The 27,235-nt window shown below is 45.7% G+C and overlaps 1 protein-coding gene across 3 annotated transcripts; it reads left to right on the forward strand.

The window, feature by feature from the left end:
- Positions 1 to 1,748: 1,748 nt before the first annotated feature.
- LUC7L (LUC7 like) lies at positions 1,749 to 21,696 on the forward strand. 3 transcript variants are annotated; one of them, XM_066640417.1, is made up of 11 exons: positions 1,749 to 1,951; positions 5,340 to 5,410; positions 6,394 to 6,488; positions 7,607 to 7,705; positions 9,380 to 9,490; positions 10,692 to 10,835; positions 11,696 to 11,872; positions 12,340 to 12,428; positions 13,666 to 13,695; positions 15,020 to 15,190; positions 19,660 to 21,696. In XM_066640417.1, exons 4-11 carry the CDS (start codon positions 7,610 to 7,612, stop codon positions 19,799 to 19,801), a joined length of 960 nt encoding a protein of 319 aa, XP_066496514.1. In that variant the 5' UTR covers positions 1,749 to 1,951; positions 5,340 to 5,410; positions 6,394 to 6,488; positions 7,607 to 7,609; the 3' UTR covers positions 19,802 to 21,696. The 3 variants fall into 3 exon arrangements, with proteins under 3 accessions (XP_066496514.1, XP_066496513.1, XP_066496512.1); XM_066640416.1 differs by lacking the exon at positions 5,340 to 5,410 and adding an exon at positions 16,329 to 16,390 and having other exon boundaries at positions 1,790 to 1,951; positions 19,660 to 19,746; XM_066640415.1 differs by lacking the exon at positions 5,340 to 5,410 and having other exon boundaries at positions 1,790 to 1,951.
- Positions 21,697 to 27,235: the final 5,539 nt, after the last annotated feature.

Raw genomic sequence — 27,235 nt, forward strand, 5'->3', positions numbered from 1 at the left:
TATGCCATGGGTGCAGACAATCAGATTTGGATGGTCATCTCAGGATAGCCTGATGGATGGGAAGGAGGCAGGAACTGGTTTGCTCTGCCCCAGTAAAGAATGTTGGCCAACAGAATGGGTGGGAGGATTTACTGTATGTATGAACTAGCTGGATGACCTACTGAGAGCCTTCCAGAGAGATGTTGCTTTAGGTTTCAAGGCTGCAATTTTGGGCAATGTCTACCTGTGTGTTTGCGTTTTTTACTAACACCTGCTCAACCTGTACATTTTATAATAAGTAGATCATGAGAAACACCCCAAAAGTCTCTCCAGTGCTCTGTCCTCCAAATTATTTACTACCCTTAAGGGCAAAGACAAACATCACATTTTAACCACAATCTCAGTGGCCTCATCTGCCCTTAGCAGGTTACTGTTTCTGTCTTTTTGGAGTGTTTTGTTAGTGAGACCCATTTTATTTCTCACAGATCAGCTTCCAACCCCAAAGCTTTAGATTAAATCTCCAAGTGGGATGGTGGATGAGGGTTACCAAATCAGATGTCTCAGAAACCTGAAACATCAGGCAGGATCTGGTGGTGTCACAAGGCACAATGGGATGGTGATAGCACGAGACTGCCAACCCTTGAAAAATGCAGGTGGGATAAGGAATCTGGTATGGATGTGGGATGCAGAGGCAGCTCTAAAATGACTTGAGATGACTTGTCTGCCTGAGAAAAAAAGCAGAGGAGGGGTTCATTTCGGGCAAACCCGCAAACCCTGAGAATGGATGCATCATGTCTGTAGATCAGTGTTTCTCAACCAGTGGTATGGGCACCACCAGTGCTACTTGAGGTGGTGACTGGCAGTACTCGAAGGACTCCTGGTCACCTGCTGCCCGGCAGCGAGACAGGAACGCAGCACAACAAACATTGGTAGGACGTTTGTCTGAAATGATGTCACTTCTAGTGATGACATCACTTCCAGGTTAATGACATCATCACTTCCAATGGGTCCTGATGGAGTGTCATTCTAAAAAATTGGGTCCCACCAGGGTAAGTGTGGATAGGATGGCAGCCTAGAATTGTTTGATGTCACTTTCAGTGATGACATCACTCCCAGGTTGATGACATCATCACTTCCGGTGGGTGATGCAAATAATAAAAAATTATTTACTTCCGGTGGGTCTTGATGGAGTGTTATTCTAAAAAGTGGGTCCCACCCAGATGAGTGTGAGCGTAGCTTAGAATTGTTTGATGATGTCACTTCCAGCGATGACATCACTCCCAGGTTAATGACATCATTACCCCAGTACAATTTATGGAAATGGGGTGCCAATAGGGACCCAAGTGGGGATGCACTAGGAACCACCCCTGACTTGGAGGAGCAACAGATTTCCAGGGACAGCTTCAGTCCCAAAGCACCATTCAAGGCCTTGGCCTCACAAGGACTACAACTCCCAGCGAGCGCTGGGCTGCGCAGACCATTGACGTCATACGTTTACTGTCGCAGGTGGGTGGGTCCAAAGGGAAGAAGAAGAGCGCAGGGCACCCTCCAAGATGTTGGTCTCAGATGGACTACAACTCCCAGCATGCATAACCTGCGCAGGAAATCAACGTCATAAGAGCACGGGCGTAGGTGGGTGGGGCCAAAGGGAAAATCGCAGCTCAGGCGGTAGTTCCAGCGTGGGACTACGACTCCCAGGGTGCAGCGCACGACTTGCGGAAGCACGTCGGGCGTCGTCGTCGACGGGTCTTTTTCCCGCCGTGCTTTGCGGCAGCCGGAGAAAGAGCGAGAGGCCGTTAGGGACGGTTGGCCGTACTGGTGGTGGGGCGCGCGCCGCTCTCTCTCCCCGCCCCCCCCCCCGCGCCCGGTTGCCAAGGAGACGCGCGCCATTGCCTCAGGCTGCCCGCCGCTATGTCGGCCCAGGCCCAGATGCGGGCGCTGCTCGACCAGCTCATGGGCACGGCCCGGGACGGTGAGTGGGGCCGCGGGGAGGAGGGGGGAAGCGCCTCGGGCCGGGCGCCCGCGAAGCCCCGTCGGCCGCCCCTGCCGTGCCGCGCCCTCCCCCTGCCGGCCGCGGGGCGCCCTCTGCCGCTCCCTTGGCTGGGCGGGGGGGGAAGGTTCTAGGCACAACTTCAGGCACGTCTACTCGCGAGTAAGCCCCATTGAGTCGCAGGGGCCTACTCCCACGTAAGTGTGGACAGGTGGCAGCCATGGGGGCCCACCCAACCCCATGCTGGTCTACTCAGAAGTCAGTCCCTTTACAGCCAGTGGGGCTTACTCCCAGGAAAGTGCGTATATGATGGGAACCTTAGAGGCCAATGTTATGCCTGTCTACTCCAGAGTTAGTTCCACTGTAGTCAGTGGGGCTTACTCCCGGGAAAGTGTGCATAGGATGGTAGCCTCGTCTCCCTTATCCCCAGTTATAGGTGTGTCTACTCAAAAGTAAGTCTCATTGTGTCCCATGGGACTTACTCCCTGGAAAGTGGGCATAGGATAGCCAGGTTCCCCCTAACCTGGATCCACAAGCTTAGGTACATCTACTCAAAAGTAAACCTTAGTGCACCCCCCCCCATGATCCTAGGTATGTCTACTTGGAAGTCCTCGCAGGAAAGTATGTTTAGGATGGCAGCCTTAGTGTCTCATCTTTCCCCCATTATCTAGAATCCTAGGTATCTCTACTCAGAGGTAAACTCTATTGTGTCCAGTGAGACTTACTCCCAGGAAATTGTGTATAGGGTGGCATTTCCCCCCAATCTGGGTCCACAATCTTAGGTGCATGTACTTGAAAGTAAGCCTCAGTGTGTGTGTGTCCACAATTCTATGTACGTCTACTTGAAAGTACTCCCAGGAAAGTGTGTATGAGATGACAGATTTAGTGTCTCTCCCTCCCCTCCCGATCCACGATCCTAGGATTACTTCAGAAGTAAACCCTATTGCGTCCAATGGGGCTTATTCCCAGAAAGGCGTATATAGGATGGCAGCCTTGGTGGCTCCTCTCCTCCCCCATTCACAATCCTAGGTATTTCTACTCAGAAGTAAGCCCTATTGTGTCCAATGGGACTGACTTCCAGGAAAGTGTGTATAGGATGGCAGGCTTAGTCTTCTGTGCCCCAACCCTTCAGGATCCTTATCCTAAAGCAGCATTTCTCAACGTTTGTCTGTGTCCCCATCCCTCCTACTGTGTACCACTTTATGTGGTCCACCTATTGGGAAGTACCACTGGAAGTAACTGGTGACAGTGGCATCACCAGTTACTTCCAGAAGGCCAGAGGCAATGTGACAAACAGACAAAAAAGGCAGCAATCACAGGTAAAATGTTCAGGGTAGGCTTTTTCAAGCCTGTGAAAAGCACATGCTGGAGCTCTGCCCGCCAAACCAAGCTTCCTACCACTGCTTGTCTTACTGTGCTGCTGGTTTTGCTGCCAGGTGGCAGAGGTCTGGGGTTCCTGTGCGTGCCAGGGGACACCATTTTAAGTACCACCAGTGGTATGAGTACCACTGTTTGAGGATCATTGTCCTAAAATATGTATGTTTTGGCGGAGAAGGGGATGAAGGGAAAGACAGGCTGTGAGGCATATGGACTCTTGCATGTCCGTAGAGGCACATATGCGGGTAGAGGCACTCCTTGCTGTTCTTCTGTCATAGGGCTATAGATGAATGACAAGAGCATCTGCTTTGCGTGCCAGGTTTCAATCCCCTGGCATCTTCAGGTAGAGCTGGGGGAGAAAGCTCCTTGCCTGTAATTGTGGAGCACTTGCCACCAACCAGCATAGTAGACAGTTAATTGATCTAGAGGGGCTTAAAACAATGGTTCTTAAACTGTCAGCTGTGGCTTCCTAGGGAGCCATGGAAACCAGCCAGGAAAGCAGCCGAATCCTTGTAGGAAAAACCAACCACCATATACAATGTATAGGATTGTAGCCCTAATGGGAAGCTGCAGCCAATGGCCAGTAGGACAGGGGAGCCACCTGTCAAAAAAGTATGGTAACCATTGGGCTAATGGTTCTGACGTAGTAATGCAGCTGTGTGCCAGTTCCGTGCTGAGCCCTTGTGTTGGCTCTGCTGAGTTAGCCCTCAGACTTGGGTAACTGGATTATTCTGGAAGAACATAACAGGGATAAAAAAAGAGCTTTGGCCTATTTGTGTGATTGTTAAATAGATTTAAAAGTACATGCCACTTTAAAGTTCTCTTTATTGCTGGCTTTTAATACTGATGGTGCTTCCACATTCAGAAGATGCGGATACCTGATTGACTCAGTATACCAGAACACCAAGATACCAGATTCTGGAGTACCAGATTCACTGTCCTTGAATACAGATGCTGAGGACAATGATGCAGGAGGGCTCTCGATGTTGTGCCCTGCATGTCGTCCTGCCATAAGCATCCAAGCTGGGCATGTGTTGAAAGTGGGATGCTGAACTAGATGAATCTCTTGGTCTGATCTAGCACAACTTTTCTTATGTTCTTGCTTATTGAGCTGACTGAGTCTTGAGCAAAAGAACGCTGGGTGGCGAAGCACAGCAGAACGAGTTGAAGAATCAGACCGGTCAGGCCAGTTTAAAGTATTGCCAGGTGGCACATTGACCAGCCTGGCGTTGACCGTGGCAGTGACAGTGTGGGTGGTGCGACGCTCCAGGCCCAGCCCTCAGTGGCAGGTGCACAGGCATGACGGCCTAATCCCTAACACGTGCGTCATTATACTCTCTAGGTGTGCCAACCCAAATGCCCACCAAAAGCAGGTGGCATATTTCTTGGTATAACATCTGCTCGTTCACGTAAAACACTGGTACAGATGGCATAAAGGGTACTCTCGAGCTGACCTTTTCAGAGTAAAGTAGGGTCCAGTTTGCTCCAGTATATCTCTGGGAAGCATTAGAAAGGAGTACATATTATATTTATTTCTATAACTCCAATAACTAGAGCTGCCCAAACTGTAAAGCTCTTTAATGCCGGATTTGCCAGTTGTAGTCCTGCACCAGGAGCTGTAAGTCTGGTTTTTCTAGTCTTCTGTGGTGAGGCTTTTCTTTTGTAGACTCACCTGTAGGGGTAACGCTTTGTGTTTTTAAAAACACAGAGGTAGAAATGTTCTGCATAGAAATGGGACTTTAGCATTGGCCCCAGGAAAATATTCCTTGAAAAGCTGTGCATTCCTGCCAAGGTTTGTATCTGCTTCCTTCCTTGAATCGGCAATTAAAAGTCTGGCACGTTTATAGAACTCCACAGCTATTTTTGCACTTGGTTTCGTAAGTGAATAAGTGCTCGTTCGTTCTTTGTGTATTTGAGTGACTTTTGAATTGCTTCCCATATTTTTATTTCATACAAACTGAACAATTGTGGCCCCTCTATTTTATTTATAAAGGTTCAGTGTATCTTTGCCTGCCTACATCACTCTGCAAGGAAGTTGCAGAAAAGCCTCATGTTCATCGAGCCGTGAGTCACAACCAATTTTTAAAGCTGTTATAACGAAAAGAAAAGTGTTTGCTTTTTTCACGAGTAATTTTAAAAGTGTAGCTTAGAAAAAAAGGAAAAAAAAAGAGAAATTTCAGTAGACGCAACATTAATCCTGGATGCTTGCCAATCCTAAATTATAGCCATACACAGACTAGTTTTTTAAAAAAGCAATTGTCACATACATTACCACTTTGCCTTTACTTTTTATGTATCATTCCCCTGACTTCCTTACTACAGGTGTGGGCAAGAAAACTTTTCCTTTAAAACTTTTCAACAGCGGGCATATAATTCTGCAGCTGAGGTCTTGAAGAATGCAGATGGTATAGTATGTGTTGGAGCTCGCAGTGTGTATTAACTAACTTCCTTTTTTCTTTTTGTTTCTTTGTTTTTGGTTTTGCTTGTTTTAAGTGACTCCTGAATGCACTTTTTACGAGGGTGGGAAGTGGGGGGGATAAGACAGATTCCACTTTCAGGCCGACACCTAAATGTTGCCATGGCCTTGAAAACTCGCTATGTAGCGTCAGCAGTACTTAACTTTGTAAGTGACTTGGCTTCGTAAGTGACCGCCTTTTAAACTTCCCAGATGTGGGTCTGTCTTGCGATCGATGGCCTTCTGAATAGTGTGGGTCTTGGTATCTGGACCCTTGTTTTTGAACTTTTTGTGGCTACGTTGTCTCTTTGCAAATAGATGTCTGGCTACAGACATAATTACGTTCAGCAATGTACTTAGTAAGTGGTCCACATAATGTTAAAATGCTGTGCTTAGTTTTGATTCTCGGCTGCGAATGAAAAAGGAAAATTCCATAAGTTTTAAGCTTTTGTATTTTTTTTCCCAAACGGTTCTTGGGTTCGTCAAGTATTTTAATCTGCGTAAAGAGCCAAGATAAAACATACCACGGCTTACCTTGCTCAGGCAGCGTTTTTAATTGTTTTTCATATTTATAACCAAACGTGAATTTCAGGAGATGAAACCAGGCAAAGGGTGAAGTTCACCGATGAACGTGTCTGCAAAAGCCATCTTCTGGACTGTTGCCCTCATGATATTCTAGCAGGAACAGTAAGTGCCCTTTCTAATGGTGATAAAATGTAACGAAACAGAACTTTTTGTGCCTTGACATGCAGCTAAAACATGCTCAGGGTTGTTCTTTGTGGCTATGGATACAGGCTTTAAAAAAAACACACTGACAGGAAGTTAGGGCCCATTCCTATCCAACTTTCCAGAACTGATGCAGCCATGCTAATGGGGCATGCTCAGCATCCTGTGGTGGGGAGGCTGTCCCAAAGGCCTCCTCAAGGTCAGGGAACCTTTGTTCCCTTATCTCAGGGCTGCATCAGCAATGGAAAGTTGGGTAGGATTGGGCCCTCAGTCTTCCCCTTCTCCAACAGTTGGATAGATTGGAGTGGAGCTGTATGTTGGCATGTTTGAGCATTGGGGAGAATTCTGTATGAACACTTAAGTGTTATAAAAGCTTAGATTTCTTAAGTACATTATATGGACGCTCTGGTCTAGTACATGCAGCTACTTTATAGTTGCAGAGCTAACAGTGTTCAAATATGCTGTGAAAATGTGGCCCCCTTAATTTTCCAAATTCATCAATCGGGGTACTGAGTTATGATTTACTGTGCATTTCCCCTTATTTGTAATGGCTCTGAAGATGATAAATGCTGATTGTCAAGTATGGTGAGACTCTTTTTAATGCAACAAAATCATTCATTGCAAGGCATGCAACAGAGTAGAATACATCTCTGTATTTGAGATGTAATTTTTAGGGTGTAGTTGGATCACAATAGTGGAAACTGAAGTAGTATTGATCTCATCTGGGCAAAACAAGCATGTGTAAGTGAGATACCCTTATTGTATTTGTCCAGACATTTAAGACCCTAGAGTGACTTTGTAGGATTGTGATGTTTGTATCCCTATATCTATATTGTCATGGAAATAAAATGTAGAGACTGTCGCAGAGAACTGTGGAAGTGGTTAAACTATTTTTGCAGTGCCACTATACTGTTGTTTTTTCCCCCCTAGTCATTAAGCTTATCTATAGATGTAAAAAGTGTTGTTCCCAAAGCCAGAAAATGAGTAAAAATGTTAGTGTTGGCCACCAGCAATTAGATATTGAGCTTGCTGCCATATAAGATCTCTTGTTAATTTTTTTAACCCTTTTTTCCCAACAGCGTATGGATCTTGGAGAGTGTACAAAAATTCATGACTTGGCACTCAGAGCTGATTATGAGATTGCAAGTAAACAGAGGGACCTGTTCTTTGAGCTGGACGTAAGTGCTTTGTCTGTTGTTTCTGGCAATGATTTGCAGCTATCAGATTGAGCAACAGTAAGTTCGATGTTCCCACTGATCTTGTCACTCACTCCTCATATCAACTTCTTGCTGCAAAACGGTAGACAACAATGCCATTTGCAAAAAAAAAAATCAAGCGATTTATTGAATATGAAGCTTCGGGTGGCAGTCTGAGAACATTATGCCTAGATTTTAATTGTGACTGAACCCATTGAAGCTTCTAGGGTTTTTTTCTCCAAAGCAAATGTGACATTGATTTCTCTGTGATTGGCCATGGGCTGCAAATTCTTTCAGTATGACAGGTTGGTTTGCAGCCTTTGTAGTGACTGTTGCTGATATAAGCCTCCCTTGATGCATATTTGCTTTGCCTAAATCAGCTGTGATCACTCTGAGGCTTGTACCTTGTAGTGTTACCGATGATAGGTCAAACTGCAACCTACTGGTGATGTAGTCAATCCCGGTGACTTGAACCTAGTCTGAAACTCTCAATTCATTCTTATTGACATTCCAGTCTTAACTACATTTGCCCCTCTAAGACAATGGCCTCACCCTCTGTGCTCTGAGGATTATATTTCAGTATTTCCACATCTGTGTCTCAGAATTTATCTCCTCAAAGCCCGGAACTGTTCAGAAGAATATAAATCTTTACATAAAAATGTCTTTGTCAGTCATTTAGCAGTTCATTTTTTCTACCAAGGCATAGACTAACAATACAGTACTAGGCATATCTAGTTGGAAGTAAGCCCCGCTGAAGTAAATAGGGCTTAACCCCAAATACGTCTGTCTAGAATTGCAGCCGGGCAGCCCAGTCCTATCCCCGGCAGCACCCAGGACCCCAGAGGTGTTGAAATGGCAACTATTGGATCTTATGGGTCCCGGGCTAGCACCAGGAGCCTCCTCAGGATAACACAGGTGCAGCACCAATGGGTTGTCTCAGATATGTACCTGTATTTGAAAGGGTGCAGACATGAGGAGGCCCGTATTGGGCTGGCCGGGAGGGAGGTTTTGATACAGCAGTATAGTCTGCCACCATCTCCGCTCTCTCCTAGGTCCAATCCTCCCCTCCCTCTGCCCCATTCCGTCCACTCCCCGCCACCCTACCCTGAAAATGCTGCTAGGAAGTACTAGAGGAGCACCAGCCAGCCGTCCATGCAGTACTAAGGCTCAGCACTGGTAGCCCCTCCTCTCCAGATGCCCTGAGCTTGCCTTATGGCACCTTTGCAACACCCATCACTGGTGCAGGAGCTCAGTGCTGGCACTAACCTTGCTTAGGATTGGGTCCATAGTAAGTTATTAAATGTTATTAGCAGTGGTGCTAGTTTAATGAAACCACAGTGAGTGAACTCAGTCTATTTCTTTTTGCTATGAATTGTTTGTATAGAAGTGCTTTTAAAGTTTACCAGAAGAAATGCTTTCTGTTTTTGCCTCGCCATTCTTTGTTTCCTCCACCTGTCATTCTCACAGTCTTTTTTTGAGTTGTGACATCCCAGAGTGAGAGAGAGACAATTTGATTGTTTTGCTGCGTCTCATGTTTGCTGCAGGAGTGTTCACTACCAGACTTGCTCAGGGCTTTTAGCAGGGAAGGCACCTGTAAGTAACATGCATGTAGAAAGAAAGAATACGCAGTTCGAAATTTTATTTATACACTCGCAGGCAATGGATCACTTGGAGTCCTTCATTGCTGAGTGCGACAGAAGAACTGAACTGGCTAAGAAAAGGCTTGCAGAAACACAAGAGGAGATCAGTGCTGAAGTGGCTGCAAAGGTAATTCACTAGAAAGACTGTTTTGGCTGAAAATATCCTCCTTTACAAATGTGGAGACACACACACGAGCTCTCTGCTGTTGTCTCTCATCATAATGACTGTTTGGTCACTAGGTGATCTACACCCAAACCTATCCTGCGCTGGAAAAGGCAGGCTGACTGGCCTGTGTTAGCCGCTTCAGTGGGGCTCCTTGAATCTGCCCCAGCTAAGTCACTGGCACAGATCCGAGCAGCCCATAACTCTGGGCCACTGGGGGGGGGGTAGGATTGGGCCTTAGTTCCAGAGGTCAGTCCCACCCGCCTCCTGGGCCTGGTCTGTCTGCCCTCCCCGTCCCCAAAACACCACCGATCTGCCCTCCCCCCACCCTCCCCAACCCGCTGCATCGGCTTCCCTAAGCCAGTGCAAACTTCCCTTTTGCTGGGCTGGATCCAGCGTGCATCCTCATACCAGCTTATTCAGCTCATGAGTCATTGCAGACATTTACAATGCACCTGGGCCAGCACGAGAGACTTGTGCCAGGCCACCAAGCGCTCTGGATTGTGCTCTTAGTTGCTGCTGGCCTTGGGCCCCATATGCAACAGGGGAGTAAGCCATCTTTGTTCCAAGTGTTACGTATCTAAGGTATATATTTGATGTGGTTTGATCACTTAAGAAAATAGCAAATTTAGTTGCTGAAACGTGTTACAAAGGTGAAAGAAGCAGGCTTTCAAGCCACTGAGTGTATTGTCTTGAATATTTCACAGGAGAACTTTGAAAAATTGCATTTCCCTAGGCACACCATTTATTTAGAACAGGGATGTCAAATTCATTCCATACAGTAGGCTGATCAGGATTCATTATGCCTGCTAAGGGCTGGAAGTGACATCATTAAGCCGAAGGTGATATGATTAAGCTGGGCATGACCAGCAAAAAGCACTTGATTTTCACTTAAGAATTCATTAGCTGCTAATGACAGAACAGAAAATATGCAAATATTGACCATATTTTCAAGATATGGGAGAGCCCAATTATCTCACAAACCACCCTTTCAGCAGTGACACCTCAGCATCGCAGTCTGGATGGTGGTGCTGGCAGAGCCCAAGGGCCAGATAGGGGCTGCCCCCAGGCCTTACATTTGACCCCCCCCCCCCGATTTAGAACAATGACAAAGGCTCAAACTACAACTATAATTTGACTGCTGAAAAAAGGTTTCCCTCTTTAGGCAGAAAAGGTTCATGAGCTGAATGAAGACATTGGCAAGCTCTTGGCTAAAGCTGAACAGTTGGGAGCAGAAGGGAACGTGGATGAATCCCAGAAGATCCTGATGGAAGTTGAGAAAGTTCGAGGCAAAAAGAAAGAAGCCGAGGTTCGTGGTGCTTTCATCTTATTATCCCATTATGCAGAATTGGATTGGGTTTTTGTTTGGTTAACTGTGTTAAACATGGAGAACAAAAGTACGAGTACATGATGCATTGCAAAGCAGAAATGTATCCCAGAGCAAAATAGGTGAGGAAATGCTGATTACGCAGACCTGTCTTCCTTGTATTGAGTGATGATGATTCCTGTGTGACTTTGAAGACAAGTCTGTGGGCCATCTGAGTGTAGGGATAACTTCTAAAGTACTACTAACTCATTTAAATAATCCACTGTGAGTTCCTGTTAATGAGACTGTCAGTGTCAATATCCCAGTTTGATGTATGTTGAACTAGAGCTGCATATTAGCAGCTGACTGTACTATTTGTAGCATGTTGATTGGGGTAAGAGTGCTCTGTTAAAAAAAAATAAATGTAGAGGATGCTAGAGGATGGCTAGGATTTGGTCAAGCCATGGGAGACACATACTACATGTAAAAAGTCTACTAAGTTGCCTCTATTCCAGTGTTTCTCAAACTGTGGGTCGGGAACCAATTTCAGGTGGGTCTCCACTCATTACAATATTTCATTTTTAATATATTAGACTTAAATGCCACCATGATATGTAACTGCATTTGGAGAAGTGTTACAGTACTATACTTAACAGGCTGTATATGCTTTTAACAGTGATAGTCAATGGGACTTACTCCTGGGTAAGTGTGGGTAGGATTGAAGCGTAGAATTGTTAAAAATTTTCCTGCTTGATGATGGCACTTCCAGTCATGACATCACTTCCGGTGGGTCCTGACAGATTCTCATTCTAAAAAGTGGGTCCCGGTACTAAATGTGTGAGAACCACTGCTCTGTTCCACAGGAAGAATACCGTAATTCCATGCCGGCATCCAGTTTTCAGCAACAGAAGCTCCGTGTGTGTGAGGTGTGTTCTGCGTACCTTGGTCTCCATGACAACGATCGGCGTCTTGCTGACCATTTTGGAGGCAAATTACACTTGGGCTTCATTCAGATCCGTGAGAAACTGGACCAGCTGCGGGTAAGACTTCTTACACTTTCAGACTTGGAATCAGTTAGCAACTGCGCTTTGTTTGCGTGGCTTCTGATTCATACATGCTTCATCTGGTTTTATTTCTACACCTGCATTCTTCCCTAACTCCTTCCCTAACTTCCCTCCTCCTATTGAGTGTGCCCATCAAGTGACTGGTTAGAAGCATTAGTCATGAAGGTGATTATGGGAATGCTGGTATTCTATCTTGACGCTGTGTGTGGCCGTCTACATTATAACAAACAGAATGACCTAGAATGGCGCTTTTTTTAGTCTAAGTAATTTGGTAAATTTCATATTATGCATGCCTTTTAATTTCTAGTTGACCATGTTTCAAGCCATTGAAGATATATCCATGTAGAAGAGGGGAGTGTCACCTGAATCATTGTGTCAAGCAGTAGAATCTTTGCCTTGTAGTGCATGACAGTGTTTACTCAAGATACATAATCTTACCCTAGAAAACTGTTGCGGAAAAGCAAGAGAAGAGAAATCAGGACCGGTTGAGACGGAGAGAAGAGAGGGAGCGAGAGGAGCGAATGGGAAGACGGTGAGTGAACTCTGGCAATCTTTGTAGACTTCCTGGCGTGGTAGTTTATAAGGGCATGCTGCCATTTAAGCCTTGAGAACTGCCATGAGTGGAGCTTGAGCTGTTTTTAGTCCACAGATGGCACTTCAGGAACATATTGGAGGCCCAGTCAGCTGCTGTCATCACAAGTGCTTTTTGTTTATGCCAGTAAAGGATTGGAATAGAAAATTGCTTTTTATAAGCTTCATTTGGTTTGCAAGCTGCAGTGCTGATTGGCAAAGTCAGAACCTAACTATTGACAGTACACTGCTTAGATCCATGTTGGATTACTGCAGTGCACTCACTATATGTGGGACTCCCTTGGAATCTGTTTGGCACCTTCAGCTGGTCCGGAACACTGCCTCCAAATTTTTTACAGGGTCAAAGTGTTTAACATCGATTTTGCACCATCTACACTGGCTGCCTGCTTTTGAGTGCAATTCAGAGTGCAATTAATGATCTGAGACCAAGTTACGGAAGGCTTGCTTTCTTCCACATTGGCCTGAGCTCTGCATTGGAGACCCTGCTCTGTGGTCTGCCACTGATAGATATCTAGCTGGCTGGCATAAAAGGCCGAGCCTTTGTGGTGATGACCCTAGTGTTGTGGAACACCCGTTCCAGAGAGACCTATGCAGCTTGCTGTTACCAGAAAGAAGTAAAATGTGTGTGTTTGGCATGGCCTACAAATTTTTGTTTAAATGTATTGTGTTAATTTTTATAGGTTATCGGTTTTTTTCTAAACTACTTTATCTTGGAAAAGTGGTCTAAATTTTGAGTAAATAAAATATGGCCTGGTGCCCTTTCCAATAGTCAGATAAAGCAGGGTTGCCATAACAGTGCATGGCTGTTCTGCACTGAGAAGGGGCACTTCAGGCTTATCAAGGTGCCACCTGTACAGGGCATGGGCAGCCAGGGGACAAGGAGAGATGTGTCCCTGGGAGCAGCCAAACAGGCCTTGCAGGCAGGTGACATCATACAACTGGTTTGGTGGCTACAGCTTTGAACCTGTCTTGTTCTACCAAAGTCAGAGAAATGGTCTTCCTGTAATCTTTGTCCTCGTTGCTGGGATTAGGTTTGTTTCTCTAGGTTTGCAACTCCAGAATAAGTTTTAAGTTGCAACCTTAATCAGGATTGTTTGAAGTTGTGACTTAGTCTGAAGCCTTTCCATAACTCTATCTGCATTGTGTCCCCTGAAATGCCTCCTGTTTGTTCTTTCTAGGTCTGGATCGAGAAACAGAGATCGCCGAAGGTGAGTGTCTCGGGAGCTGGGTGGCTTTGTGTGAGGCAATAATGTAAATAGCAAGTGCTCTTTCCATTGCTGCTGTTCTCTCAACCTGAGCGCTCAAGGACCTTCCTGGCCTGTAACAGTTCTGCTTGACCAGTTCCTAATGCAGTCTGAAGAAAATGTAGGCTACCGTAAATACTTAAGAATTAGCAATAAAAGTTTTGAAGTTTCCTCCCGCCTCTTGCAAAGCAACAGAATAATTAGAATAGGCATCTCGCATGCTTTTTTATTAGACGTAACCATTTTGGTTCCTTTCATTGCGTTCCAAGCAGCCTGTTTGCATTCATATTTATCCTAAAGCAGTGGATTTATCCTATTTATCCTGATTTCAGTGGAACTCATGCAAAATTAACATGTGCAGCATTGTAGGCCCAAACACCTTAAGTCACCCAACCCAAACGGATGCCATAAGGATAGTTCTGGCCCACAAACACAAATAGTGGAGTAGAATGGCATGAAATACCGAATTCCATTCTGTCAGACCTAAAGCAGGTAGAGCTTTTAACGTTAATATTTGGATGACCCTTTATTGTGTATGTAGGAGAATTTTTATCCCTTTGCTGATTTAATTGTGGCTAGTGACAGTTTTGGAAACTATTGTGGGTTTGAGAGAGCATGATGGAACAGGAGCATATGTTAAGGATATGTTTGGAGCTGAAGTTATAAGGTGCAGTTTCTTTCTCTGGAGCAGGGGTGTCCAAACATTTTGGCAGGAGGGCCACGTCATTTCTCTGACACTGTGTTGGGGGCCAGGGAAAAACGTAATTGACATTTAAAATTTGAATAAATTTACATAAATGAATTGATTAGAGATTGTACTTATATGAATGAATGACGGTCTTGCAGTAGCTCAAGGCCTATAAAAGGCCTTGCACAAAGCAAGGCCAGTCTTTCCTTTGCTGCCACTGCTGCATCACAGACATGAAACAGCAAGTAATGGAGGGAGACCTCATCCCACAGCTCAGGTGAGAGGTTGAACAGTCGTCCTCATGCTGAGAGCAGTTGTGTTGGGCCAGCACGGGCTCCAGCAAGTCTCCAGAGGGCCAGATGCTGGGGGCGCCCGGAGGGCCTGATTGGGAGCCTCCAAGTGCCACAAGTGGCCCCCGGGCCGGGGTTTGGGCACCCCTGCCCTGGTGGAAGAGAAACTCTGAATGCAACCTGTATTTGTGTATTCATGCAAGAACATGCTGCTTTTAATAAAAAGAGCATTCAAAAGCTGCGCCGGAGAAACCCAGCAGCTGTTCATCTAAAGGGCTTCATTAAGGGCATTTGTATCTGTGCGCTTCAGGTCACGATCTCGAGAGCGGAGGCGAAGGCGCTCAAGATCCCCTTCCCGTGAAAGGCGAAAGTCCCGCTCTAAGTCCCGAGAGCGAGAGAGACACAGGCGTCACCGCAGCCGTTCCCGCAGCCACAGTCGAGGCCACCGGCGGGGATCCAGAGACAGGAGTTCAAAACACAAGTATGTCCCTGCCATTATAACTGCTGTCTGGGAGGGACGGAGAACCTCTTTTTGGGTTGCGGTTTAGCCATGAGAGACAAATTCAACTGAAAGTGTGGGAGAAATTAGCATCATTGACGCATTTCAGAGGTCATAAGAACAAGAGCCCCTCTGAATCAGACCAAAGACCCATCTAGTCCAGCTTTATGTATCTCATAGTGGCCCACCAGATGCCTCGGGGAGCACACAAGACACCAGTATCCTGGTGCCACTCCCTTGCATCTGGCATTCTGAGGTAGCCTACTTCTAGGTCATTGGTGGATAGAGTGAGAGAGTTTGTTCAAATAAGCAGAGGAAGTGCAAACTTGCTGCTTCTTTCTCTGTTTCTACTGTAACATCTAAAAGTGAGACCTGTAGGGCTGAGATCCCACTCCAGCTCCAAAAGCCATTTGGAGCCCATGGGTTTTGTTGTCGGAGTCCTGCGTGTTCATCTCTGCACATCCTCTGAGAACTTTTCCACTTTCAGTAGCTGATGGACTGAAAGTCTTACACTGAGATGTCTGTCTGGATTCCAAGCTGTTCTACGTTTGAAACAGGCACATACTTGCATGCTTCCACAAGAGAGGCCCAAACTGCTTATGGTGGACTGTCAGGTGCAAAGTCACTGTTGGCTACTTGCCCCATTGAAGCTTAATTTCTTCAATTGGGGGTGAGGTTTGATGTAGTGTGCAGGATGAACCTGCTCAAGCCCACAGCCACACCAAGAGTTGCTGGATTTGGCTTCTGATTTGTTACTGCTGGGTTTCTGTTAGGGGCACAAATTCCATGCTTCTTCCTAGTTGTCATGCAGAGCTTAACATGCTTCCATGCAGTGGATCCCATTAACTGAGCCTCTTCCTGACACAGCAGAATCTAGTGCACCTCTGACTGCTGATGATTCACAGCAGTATTGTCCGTAAAGCTGGTCTTGGTTCTCCAAGGCTCCTGGATTGCACTGCTGACTGTTGGAGAGCTAAATGAGGAGTGGAGGAGCATTTTGATCTTTCCTGTCCATGAAAGGAAGTCAGGGTTGTTAAAAATGGGATGTGTGGAAACTGTTGACTCGTGTTTGAGATACTAAATTCGTCTTTTAAATCTGTCTTGAACATGAACAATAAAGAAAAGAAGTTTGGACAATTAGGAAATGAGGAAGACCCTGTAATTACTATTGCTAAAGAGCAGGTAAGGGAAGACTTCAGAAAACTTAAATGTACCGTAGCCCACCTCAGTGTTCCCTCGTAGGAGGAACTGTGTCGCTGACATTGTTTTCTGAAAAATGGGGAAGGTTCCAGAATTCTGGAAGCAGAAAATATTGCAATTCAGATATCTTCAAAAGAGCAGTTGTAGCTGCTTTGAATTTACTTGGTCACTGTCTCCAAAATTACGCATCTAAGCTTCAGGTAGATGCAAAACTATGCCTTTGAGAGGGAAAGAGTTAAAAAGAATTACTCTTGTTGGAGGATATGGAATAGACACCAGACTTTTGTCTTCACAATCTGATCAATTTAACATTTAGATGTTGGCACTTGATGGTGTGTTAATATCATCTTCCAGAATAATTGAAGTTTGTAAAGATTACTCATTAATGAATTGGTGCCTCAGTTCCTGATGGCTGAGTCTGCCCTGTAGGAGCTCTCTGCAAACTAAAGCAAATTCCATTAAAACTGATAGCCTTGCTTAGCTTGGAAGAAGCTTTGGTCCAAATTTGCAGCGAACACTATTTGGCCCTTTATAGACACTAGTGCCTGCCTCTGAACTGGTAGTCAGTATCCATGGCAGCTTAGATGTGATAAGCTATCCTGTCTTGTCCTTTAGCTGATCACTTCTGTAGTGCTTCTGTGAAGTTATAGTAATCTCAAAATGTATTTGAAGAAAATCCAAAGCAATTTATTTTGTGCCTCTGTGTCTTGCTATACTTTCAAAGAGCTCAGGTTGGCCCTGCAATGGTCTTCGTAAGGTGAGCTAGACTTGATAAAAGGTAGTGGCCCATGGATTTTCATAGCATAATGAACTCCACATCCTAGCCTGTCACTGACGGCTGGAGCACTTAGGCTGACTGTTAAAATTCCCATTTTACGCAGTGTGGGAGTGTACCGAGAAAGCACTTTGTTGAACCCACGCGGAGAGGTCATGGGTGAACAGGGATTTGGGATCCAGGTCTGAGGACACTCAGTACAGCTGCTGTGCTATAACTAAGCAGGTTGGGTCCTGGTCTGTGCCTGGATAGGAAACTGCCTAGAACCCTATGCATGCTTCTTTGAGTTCCATGATGAAAAGGTCAGGAATCAATTTTTGACATGAACCACAAAGATTACTCGGAGTGCAACATCACACTGGCTTGTAGCATGCAGCCCCATGAAGAAACTTTGAAGGAAGGGATATCTGAGCAGAGGATGAACTGTAAGATTAGAGAAGGGAAAGTACATGGGAGGAGGGCCAATGAATAAAAAACAGTGGAAGTGTTTGTTACTGACCAGTAGGGAAGCGCTGGGATTGGGTAGAAGCATAGCAAAAAGTCTGCCTGATAGTGAGATTGCTGGCAGATATTTCCAAATTTGCGTGAACAACATTGTAACTGCTGACCAAAACTCTTATTACTATTTACTGTCAGCCAAATTTGTATTTCATATTTGTCTGGCCTTAGGCAGATGAGCCCAGCAACTTTTCAGGGCAGTTCAGTTCTGCATGTTGGTAAGCTGGGAACTTGAGTGACAAACTTTCAGCCGGGGAAAACCGTTATACTAAGAACATAAGAACAGCCCCACTGGATCAGGCCATAGGCCCATCTAGTCCAGCTTCCTGTATCTCACAGCGGCCCACCAAATGCCCCAGGGAGCACACCAGATAACAAGAGAACAAGAGACCTCATCCTGGTGCCCTACCCTGCATCTGGCATTCTGACATAACCCATTTCTAAAATCAGGAGGTTGCGCATACACATCATGGCTTGTACCCCATAATGGATTTTTCCTCCAGAAACTTGTCCAATCCCTTTGTAAAGGCGTCTAGGCTAGACGCCAGCACCACATCCTGTGGCAAGGAGTTCCACAGACCGACCACACGCTGAGTAAAGAAATATTTTCTTTTGTCTGTCCTAACCCGCCCAACACTCAATTTTAGTGGATGTCCCCTGGTTCTGGTATTATGTGAGAGTGTAAAGAGCATCTCCCTATCCACTCTGTCCATTCCCTGCATAATTTTGTATGTCTCAATCATGTCCCCCCTCAAGCATCTCTTTTCTAGACTGAAGAGGCCCAAACGCCGTAGCCTTTCCTCTTAAGGAAGGTGCCCTAGCCCCGTAATCATCTTAGTCGCTCTCTTTTGCACCTTTTCCATTTCCACTATGTCTTTTTTGAGATGTGGCGACCAGAACTGGACACAATACTCCAGGTGTGGCCTTATAGATTTGTACAACGGCATTATAATACTAGCCGTATAATACTATAATTATTATAATAGCCGTATAATACTGTACTCCACCCTTGGAGCCGGTAGAGGCAAATGTCTGCCCACATGCTGGAGCTCAGCCATGTTTTCAGCCCTCCCATGAGCTTTTCTGTGCTTTGGAGCCATGGTGATTGGAAGCACTGTGTACAGCACATAAGTCAACTTTGTGCCTCGTCATTCCAAGGAGCATGTTTTAATTTCTTCCCTCTGTTCTGCTTGTAGTAATTCTTCTCTGGGTCTCTGAGACGTTCTTGTTTAAACAAGAGTGACTTCTAAGCACGTACTGATGCTAAAATGGGCCACATATGGAAACCATAAATTGCATTGTGTTAGGGCAATGGGATCAGAGGACGAGTGTAACTTACCACCTCCTTGGCGTGCCTGGGTATGGGCAGAGTGCAAGGTTGGTGTTGGCATAAGATGCTTTTGAGCAGATGCTGAAGATTGGGCCTGGCCGAGCAACCAGTGACTGCTAGCCTGGTGAGTGCCCCCCTCCCCAGTCTTACTGTGACTGTCAACCCCAATTTCTTCCATTTTGCGGCCAGTACTAACCCGCATTTTAGGTAACAGCATCTGCCCTTCCCCACAGTGTGGAAAATATGGCAAGCAGCAGCCATTGGCTAGTATGCTATTGTAGCTGCTACTTGAAACAGAGAACGAAAGGAACCCATTTTTGAGCCTGCAGTCATAAGAGAGCAGCCTGCCAGAGGTTACCTTGTTAAGGGGCCTGATAAGAGGCATGTATTCACTTGAAGATAGGTCTCTAGTTCTTGGTTTGGATAGCACCTTAACCTGTGCTGAAAATGATCATTCACCTTCCTTGCCTACCAACTCAAAAAGGGTGGCTTGAACCATCCAGCTGGGCTCTGCTGCCCAGAATCCAGAAGGAAGAATCAGCAGGGTAAGTCTGCAGTTCCCTCTCCTTGTCAGAGTGGTCTTCTGTGTGTTGATGAAATGCTTTCCTTTGTGGGGCTGTTCATAGCGTGGTTTGGTTTGTACTTCAGATCCTCTAGAGATCATTCTTCAAGGGAGAAATCACGGGAAAGAGAGAAGAAAGAGAAGAGTTCTTCCGAAAGGCGGCACGAGAGCACCAATGGCAAATCTCGTTCAAAGAGATCAGAAGAGAGGGAGGCCGGCGAGATCTGAACTCCGAGGGGATCTGTGTTGTCCTGTAAATAGTCCTGGAAAATGTTCTACACGGCCCAAATTTCTCATTTATATTAACTGAATACAGCACATCTTTTGTAGTCCTGGATTTCTATTGTTTTCTGCAGGTAGCAGAGCTGGTAGTGTAACAGTCTCCTACTGTTGACCAAGACTTTTGTTGCGAGTGGGATAGACAGACCCGACAGCCAGCCTTCAGCACATAGTAGCAGCTTAAGCAGAGTGCAGCAGCTGGAAGGAAGCCAGCCCTGTGGGTGGGATCATAATCTGCCGTAAAACTCACACCCCACCTGCCTACTTTAGGAATGTCTCTTGCCTTTCTGCTGCAGACTAAGTTCATCAAATGCTAGCAAACCTCAGCAGGGCTGATGCTTCCTTTCTCAAATTGGGCAAGTTTTAATTCTGTTTTGGACATTTCAGGGCCTTCAGCTTCATGTAAATAAACCAGACGGGTCGCAGGTTTATGATTTTGATCACACACAGCTCCTTAAGAGAGAAGTGTTGGGGGGCATCTGATACAATGTGGCACAGTCCTTTTTCTTAATTGTTAACGATAGCCTGATTAAGTAGTACAGTATTCAAATGGAGCTAATGTTAGTTACTGGATTCCCCCCCCCCCACATAATTGATCATTGTGAGCTTCCACAGCTTGTATAATTGTGTTTACATTTCAGAACTTTGCTTCCCCCTTTTCTGAGTTTGGCTCTTACGTCCAAATTTGCATTTTGTAAGTACAGAACCTGCTGGACATGAATATTTATTGCCTCCATGGAGAGGTCTTAATTTAGGTGGAATGAGATTCTGCATAGCCAGTTCCATTAAGAGTTTTTCTTTCATGATAGTTTAAAAAAAAAAAAAAAAAGGTTTTATCTGCCTGGCAGCTGAGACTCAAGAAACGGATCCTTGTACCCTGTTGCAAGCTGCATAAAAGGTTGTCACACACAGTACCTTATTGTGCAGTTATATAGAGAGCAACTTATTGGGGTATGTTGAGTAAGCTGCAGTGGTGACTTCTATAGGGGACTGTGCTTGCAGTCCCAGGTTTCCTGAAACAGTAGGAGAAAGTTGCAGGCTAAAGGTACAGAGGTCTATAATTTTAGTCATGACATAGGCTCAAAAAATATACCTGTAATTTGGTTAGCCTAGTTTAGTAACTGCATGTAGGCAGCTTAATTATGACACCTGATCATTGAGAAGGCCAATGAATTAAGGGGCTGGAGCGGCAATACTGTGTCCAGTGTGTAGGTTTTCACTTTCTCTTTGCTTTGGATAATAATCTGATAGTTCATTGAATTATTACTATGTTCCTGTACCTACTCTCCCTCTCTTCCCCCTTGACCTTTTTTCTTTTTACTTCATCTGTAGGGTTCATAGGGGCTTAACCCTTGGTGTGTTCATCTTAATGCATGTTTAGAATTTGCTTTTTGCTGTCACTGTTGCATTCTGATTTCCCAAAGTACAGCAATTGGAATGTGCACTAGGGCTGGGCTGGGTTTTTTTTTTGTTGTGTGTAGGTGAAAACTTAAAGAAATAGAGCACCCAACAGATGGCAGGTTTGAGCTTATAATTCTGTTTAGGATGTTGGGCATCTGGGCATGTCCAGACCTAGAATAGATCCCCATTTGAAAAGTCCAGAGGCCCAATAAAAAAAAAAAAAGGCAGATCAGTGTCACATTAAGTGTACAAAGTATTAGGAATCCACCCTTCAGTGGAATTTCATCATGTTTGGTATTGCATTTGAGCTGTTTGATCCTTACAGCACTCTTTCTTCCTCCCCCCTTTTTTTGCGTTGAGAAGTTCTGATCTAAGTAATAAAGATGTAAGTAAAATTCTGTTCTCCTGCCAGTCTGATTCACATTAAAAGCTTATCTTTGTGACTTTGGAGTGGACAGTGCTTTGTTACGTTTTGATACTTGAACTTTTCTCTGATACTACGCTCTTAGCCCTTTCTCCTGGATCTCCCATCTTTTTGTATTCCATCAACTGGCTGAACAAGTAACTTCAGGGAAGCTGTTTAATTAGATCTTGCAAGATTTATGCTGAAGGACTCAAAAGTGGGAAAGCCTTGTTGTGGATCAGTGCAATAAGTGTGATGGAACGTTGGAAGGGACCTTGGAGGCCCTCTAGTCCAGCTTCCTGCTCAGTCCAGAGAACTGCTACAGTATCCCTGACAGGTGGCCATTCAATCTCTGCTTCAAGACCTCCAACAAAGGAGAGCCCACTATTGCAAAAGGCAGGTTGTTCCAGTGCTGGACAGCTGTTAGAGTTGGGAAATTCTTCCTAACTGCACATTAAAAACTACAAATATGCATAAGGTGGTCCTGCTTCACAGTTACCCTCCCGCTGCCTGGAGGAGGTGGAGAAGAGATTTAAAAACGCCATGGCTAAAGTGAGACCTCTTGACAATGATCAGAAGTCACTACAAACGTTCTGCCTATCTGCACCCTGTGGTCTGAATTTTTTTCTTGTCCTAGGAACCCTGGTTCAAATCCCATTCCACTTTGTTTGGCACATGGGCAGTATATTTGAGCCACTGAGGTTGTTTGAAAACCTCCAGCACGTGTAGTCTGCATGTTGTTTCGGGAGCTCCCTCAATACTGTCAAAAACAAAAGCTTGATGACCTACTCTTGATCTATAGTGTATTGGCAAACCTGTAGATGGTAGGGAAGGAAAGAAATCTCTAATTCCGAAGCAAGTAAGTTCAGTCATTTATTGCTGCTCTTGAGGTGGGGGAACTTGACCCTTCTCTACTTCCTAAATAGCTGCACGTTTACTCTTTGTGGGCTCTTTGTATCTAGGCACCAACCTTTTCTGTGCCCTTTGAGGGTCTATGTCTCAAAAGAGAACAATTGAAAAGTTGTATTGTTGGCATCCTTCAGTCTCGGAAGACTATGGTGTCACGCTCTGAATGGTGGTTCTGGAACAGAGTGTCCTCTCCAGTGCGCGAAGCTGGGTAAAGTAGGTATGGAGGATAGGCTGTTACCCATGCAGCAAATCCCCCCTCTCCACGTCACTGAAATGGTCCAATGGAAAGGCAGAGGCCAATACAGTTGGTTCCAGAGGTGTCGCAGGAGTTGCCAGAACATGGCTGTGTTCAGCCATGAACTGCCTCAGGGACTCTGGCTCCGGATTTTGCCTCGAGGTTGACTCCTGAAGCCTTTTCCATAGCTGGATGTAGCCACAAGGCAGTGGAGGTTTGGGATCAGAGTTTTCCTTCTCTCAGATGAGCTGCCTTCCCAGGCCAACGAGTCCCATCTACCCGGTGGCTGTTTAGTCGTCTCTTACGACAAGTACAGCCAAACTGAGGGACTGTTCTTATCCCCAGCCCCCAGGGGTAAAGATGGACACAGGCACACAAAGACACAGCCATGCGCACGTTTGCGTGATGTAGTGATGATGCTGGACCAGGAAGATCCAGATTCAAAACCCTGCTTGGCCTTGAAGCTTTCTGGGTGGTAGGGGTCCTGTTGGTATCTCTCAGCCTAACCTACCTCACAGGGTGGTTGTGAGGATAAAAAGTAGTGAGGGTGTGTGTATACTGCTTGAATCTTTTTTGGGAGGAAAACATAAATATGAAAAAATACACTGCATTAGAGGCATTTTTATATGATGTCTGGGAGCATTGGAGCTGCTAGTCCATCTCTAAGCAGGGAATGCTTACTGAGTTATGGGGGGGGTCAGCAATGGGCCTATTATCAGGGCTTTGTGGGGCACAGATCCTTTCAGGGAAAAGGGCCTGACCAGTGATGCTGGTCCTGATTATGTTGTGATGCTTACAACATTTGTGTAATGTTAATAGTATCCCCATGTTGTAGCTGGGGAGCTGACACGGAGTGACAAGTCTTCTACCACATAATACATTCATAGTCAACGTTCAAAATGGGAAAGTCCTAATTCACAGCTCAGATTTTTAGCCGTTATGTCGGTGGTTCCCAAACGGTTGGGATCCACCGGTGGGTCGTGACCTGACTTTTGGTGGGTCTCAAAAGGGTGATGGAAAGATTGAAAAAGCTAATTCCCTCCAGTCCTGAGGCTATTCAAAAATCAGATACTGTAACTGGATGATGGCCGGATCCCAAAGGATCTCCTCTATGGAGAACTCGTGCAAGGAAAGCGCCCTACAGGTAGACCACAGCTGCGATACAAGGACATCTGCAAGAGGGATCTGAAGGCCTTAGGGATGGACCTCAACAAGTGGGAAACCCTGGCCTCTGAGCGGCCCGCTTGGAGGCAGGCTGTGCAGCATGGCCTTTCCCAGTTTGAAGAGACACTTGGCCAACAGTCTGAGGCTAAGAGGCAAAGAAGGAAGGCCCATAGCCAGGGAGACAGGCCAGGGACAGACTGCACTTGCTCCCAGTGTGGAAGGGATTGACACTCCCGAATTGGCCTTTTTAGCCACACTAGATGCTGTTCCAGAACCACCTTTCAGAGCGCGATACCAGAGTCTTTCGAGACTGAAGGTTGCCAACGGGGGAAGGGGGGGAATTACTCTGCAAAGAGCTCAGCTCCTGATTTACAAGAATAGCTGCTAACCGCCCTGGAAGGAGTTGCTCTGTAGTTTGTAAACATAGGGAGATAAATGTGTGAGGGTCTTTTTCTGATTACTATAAATTCTTTCTAGATCCCCTTTTTTAAAAAGTCTGGTAAATCTAGGTGGGTCCCCATAGAGTGTCGTTTCAAAAAGTGAGTCCTTGTGCTAAAAGGTTTGGGAACCATTGCACTGTGTTATACAACTCCATAACAGGTTTCTCTTATCTGAACCTTGTTCAATGGTGTGCTGCAAAAAGTGGGAGCCAAAGAACCCCCTTTAGAGAAATTCACAAATCTTTTTTTTTTTTTGGGGGGGGGGGGGGTTCTTCAATAGCAGATACCATCATATCTAACAATGCTTTTCAAATATCCTCTGTTTCAAAAGTGGTTTGACATGACCATGATCAGTGTTCATTAACGAAGGATAAGTGATGTGGGTGTCCAAGTGGTAAGTCAGAAGAAGAATTGGTAGTAGGAGGCTTGGCTTGGCTGGCATGGTTTTGACATGCTTGAAAAAGCCGTCGCACGTGCCCTGAGCCCCTTACCAGTGCCTGCGCCATCTCATCTAGCCTCCCAACCTGGAAGTAATTGGTGATGATGTCATCACCAGTCGCTTCCACTGGTACATTGGATTATTGGACCCTGGGAAATGGTATGTCAGATGGGTGGGGGTTGAAAAACACTGGCATAGATAGCATGTTGCAAAACAAACACAAACCCTAAACCTCTTTTTGATCACTAAAATACAGTGGGCTCACCTTATTTGCTTCCGTATCGGTGGATTTAATCTGCCGTGGATTGAAAAGGTATATTAAAAAATCCACGTATCCTGCTGTAGCCTCATTTTCTTTATGCCCATGCATTAATGCAAGTTTAGGCAATTTATACTTTAGGCCAGTGGTTTTCAAACTCTCCTGGAGAGTTTGAGCCACTGTAAGTGCTTGCAGGGGCAGGCAGCAGGGGTGGGTGGAAGGCAGCGGCGCGATAGCACTGCTCAGGGGGCTGCAAGGGCTTGGGTGCATTTACCCAAGCCTCCTGCAGCCTCCCCGGGGTGCGGGGACCCTAGTGCAAACCTTTGGCAGGGCTTCCCCCAGCAGTGAATGTAAAAGCGGAGCGATCGCGCCCTGCCTCTTCTGGAGCGGAAGTGGAGCGTGATTGCTCCGCTTTCACTTTCACAGCTGTGAGGAGCCCTGCCAAAGGTTTGCACCGGGCTCTCAGCACCCTGGGGAGGCTTGGGTAAATGCACCCAAGCCCCTGCAGCCCCCTGAGCGGCACATTCCTGGGGATCATGCTGCTGCCTTCTCCCTGTCTCCAGGCTGCCCCCGCCCCTTAAGGGGGCAGAGGCCAGGGCCCACAGGCTGGGGCATCATGACGCCCCAGTTTGAAAAGCCCTGCTTTAGACAATCTGTAATTTCTACAAAGTTAGACCATTTTGGCAGCAGCATGATTTTATTAACTTGAACATCTGTTGATGCATGGCGTCCCATAACCAAAGCCCTACGGATACAGAGGGCCCACACTATATGCATTTAAGGAGTATCCTGATCTGTGTAAGAAGCTTGGTTTCAGATTTGTTTGAGGGGGCCAGTGGGATAGGGGATGAAGACTTCAGTAAAGTACTTTTATTTCAGTAAAAGCAATATGTGATTTATTGGGGGACCATGCTAGCTTACGATTGATGGAATGGAGCAAGGAGAGATCAAGCCTGTTCAGCGTATACCTAGGTTAGTCCAGTGTTTCTCAAACTGGGTTGGGACCCACTAGAGCAGTGGTTCTTACAGTTTTAGCACCAGGACCCACTTTTTAGAATGATAATCTGTCTTGATCCACTGGAAGTGATGTCATGACAGGAAGTGACATCATCAAGCAGGGAAATTTTTTAACAATTCTAGGCTGCAGTCCTACCCACACTTACCCAGGAGTAAAAAGCATAAACATAGTAGCCTGTTCAAAGTACAGATCTGTCACATTTCCCCAAATGCAGTCACATACCATGGTAGCATCAAGTCTAATATATTAAAAATAAAATATTGAAATGAATGGGAACCCACCTGAAATTGTCTCATGACCCACCTAGTGGGTGCCAACCCACAGTTTGAGAAACACCGCACTAGGTTCCAATTTCAGGTGGGTTCCCTTTCATTTCAATATTTTATTTTGAATATATTAGAATTGAAGCTTCCATGGTATGTGACTGCATTGGGGGAAATGTCAGACCTGTACTTTTAAAAAGCTACTCTGTATATTCCTTTAACAATGATAGTCAATGAGTCTTACTCCTGGGTAAGTGTGAGTAGGACTGCAGCCTAGGATTGTTAAAAATGTTCCTGCTTGATGATGTCACTCCCGGTCATGACATCACTTCCAGTGGGTTCTGACAGATTCTCATTCTAAAAAAGTGGGTCCCGGTGCTAAATGTGTGAGAACCACTGGGTCTGTTGTTTTTGTCTTATCTGTTGTCTTGCCCTATCATAACAATGCGCTGACTGGGCTGTGATCTTGGATAGTCCAGAGGGTGGCGCCACAGCCTTCATTTTAAAACTTAAGGGCAAAGTAGAGCACTTGTCATTCCTCCATCCAGTAAGAATTGGCAATAGAACCGCAGTTTGTTTTAAAAACCCTTTTTCAATGCAGTGGGATGGGGGGGGGGAGAAAGTTGAAATTGAGATGGAAAAAGGGGCCAGTTATCTCTAGTCCATTGTTTTGGACAGCTGGGCAGTTTGCAGTTTTCTAACTATAGGCCTCTCTCTTCAAAACAAACGTGTTTTTTTTATCTCCCCCCCCCCCCTTTCACTGCTTTTGAAAGCATAGAAGTGCAACTGGCCCACCTTTCAGTACATCCTCTATCTTGTCCCCTGGACACATCACTTAGAGGAACTTCTGAG

The sequence above is a fragment of the Tiliqua scincoides genome, chromosome 13 (assembly GCF_035046505.1).
Source record: "Tiliqua scincoides isolate rTilSci1 chromosome 13, rTilSci1.hap2, whole genome shotgun sequence".
Lineage (NCBI taxonomy): Eukaryota > Metazoa > Chordata > Lepidosauria > Squamata > Scincidae > Tiliqua > Tiliqua scincoides.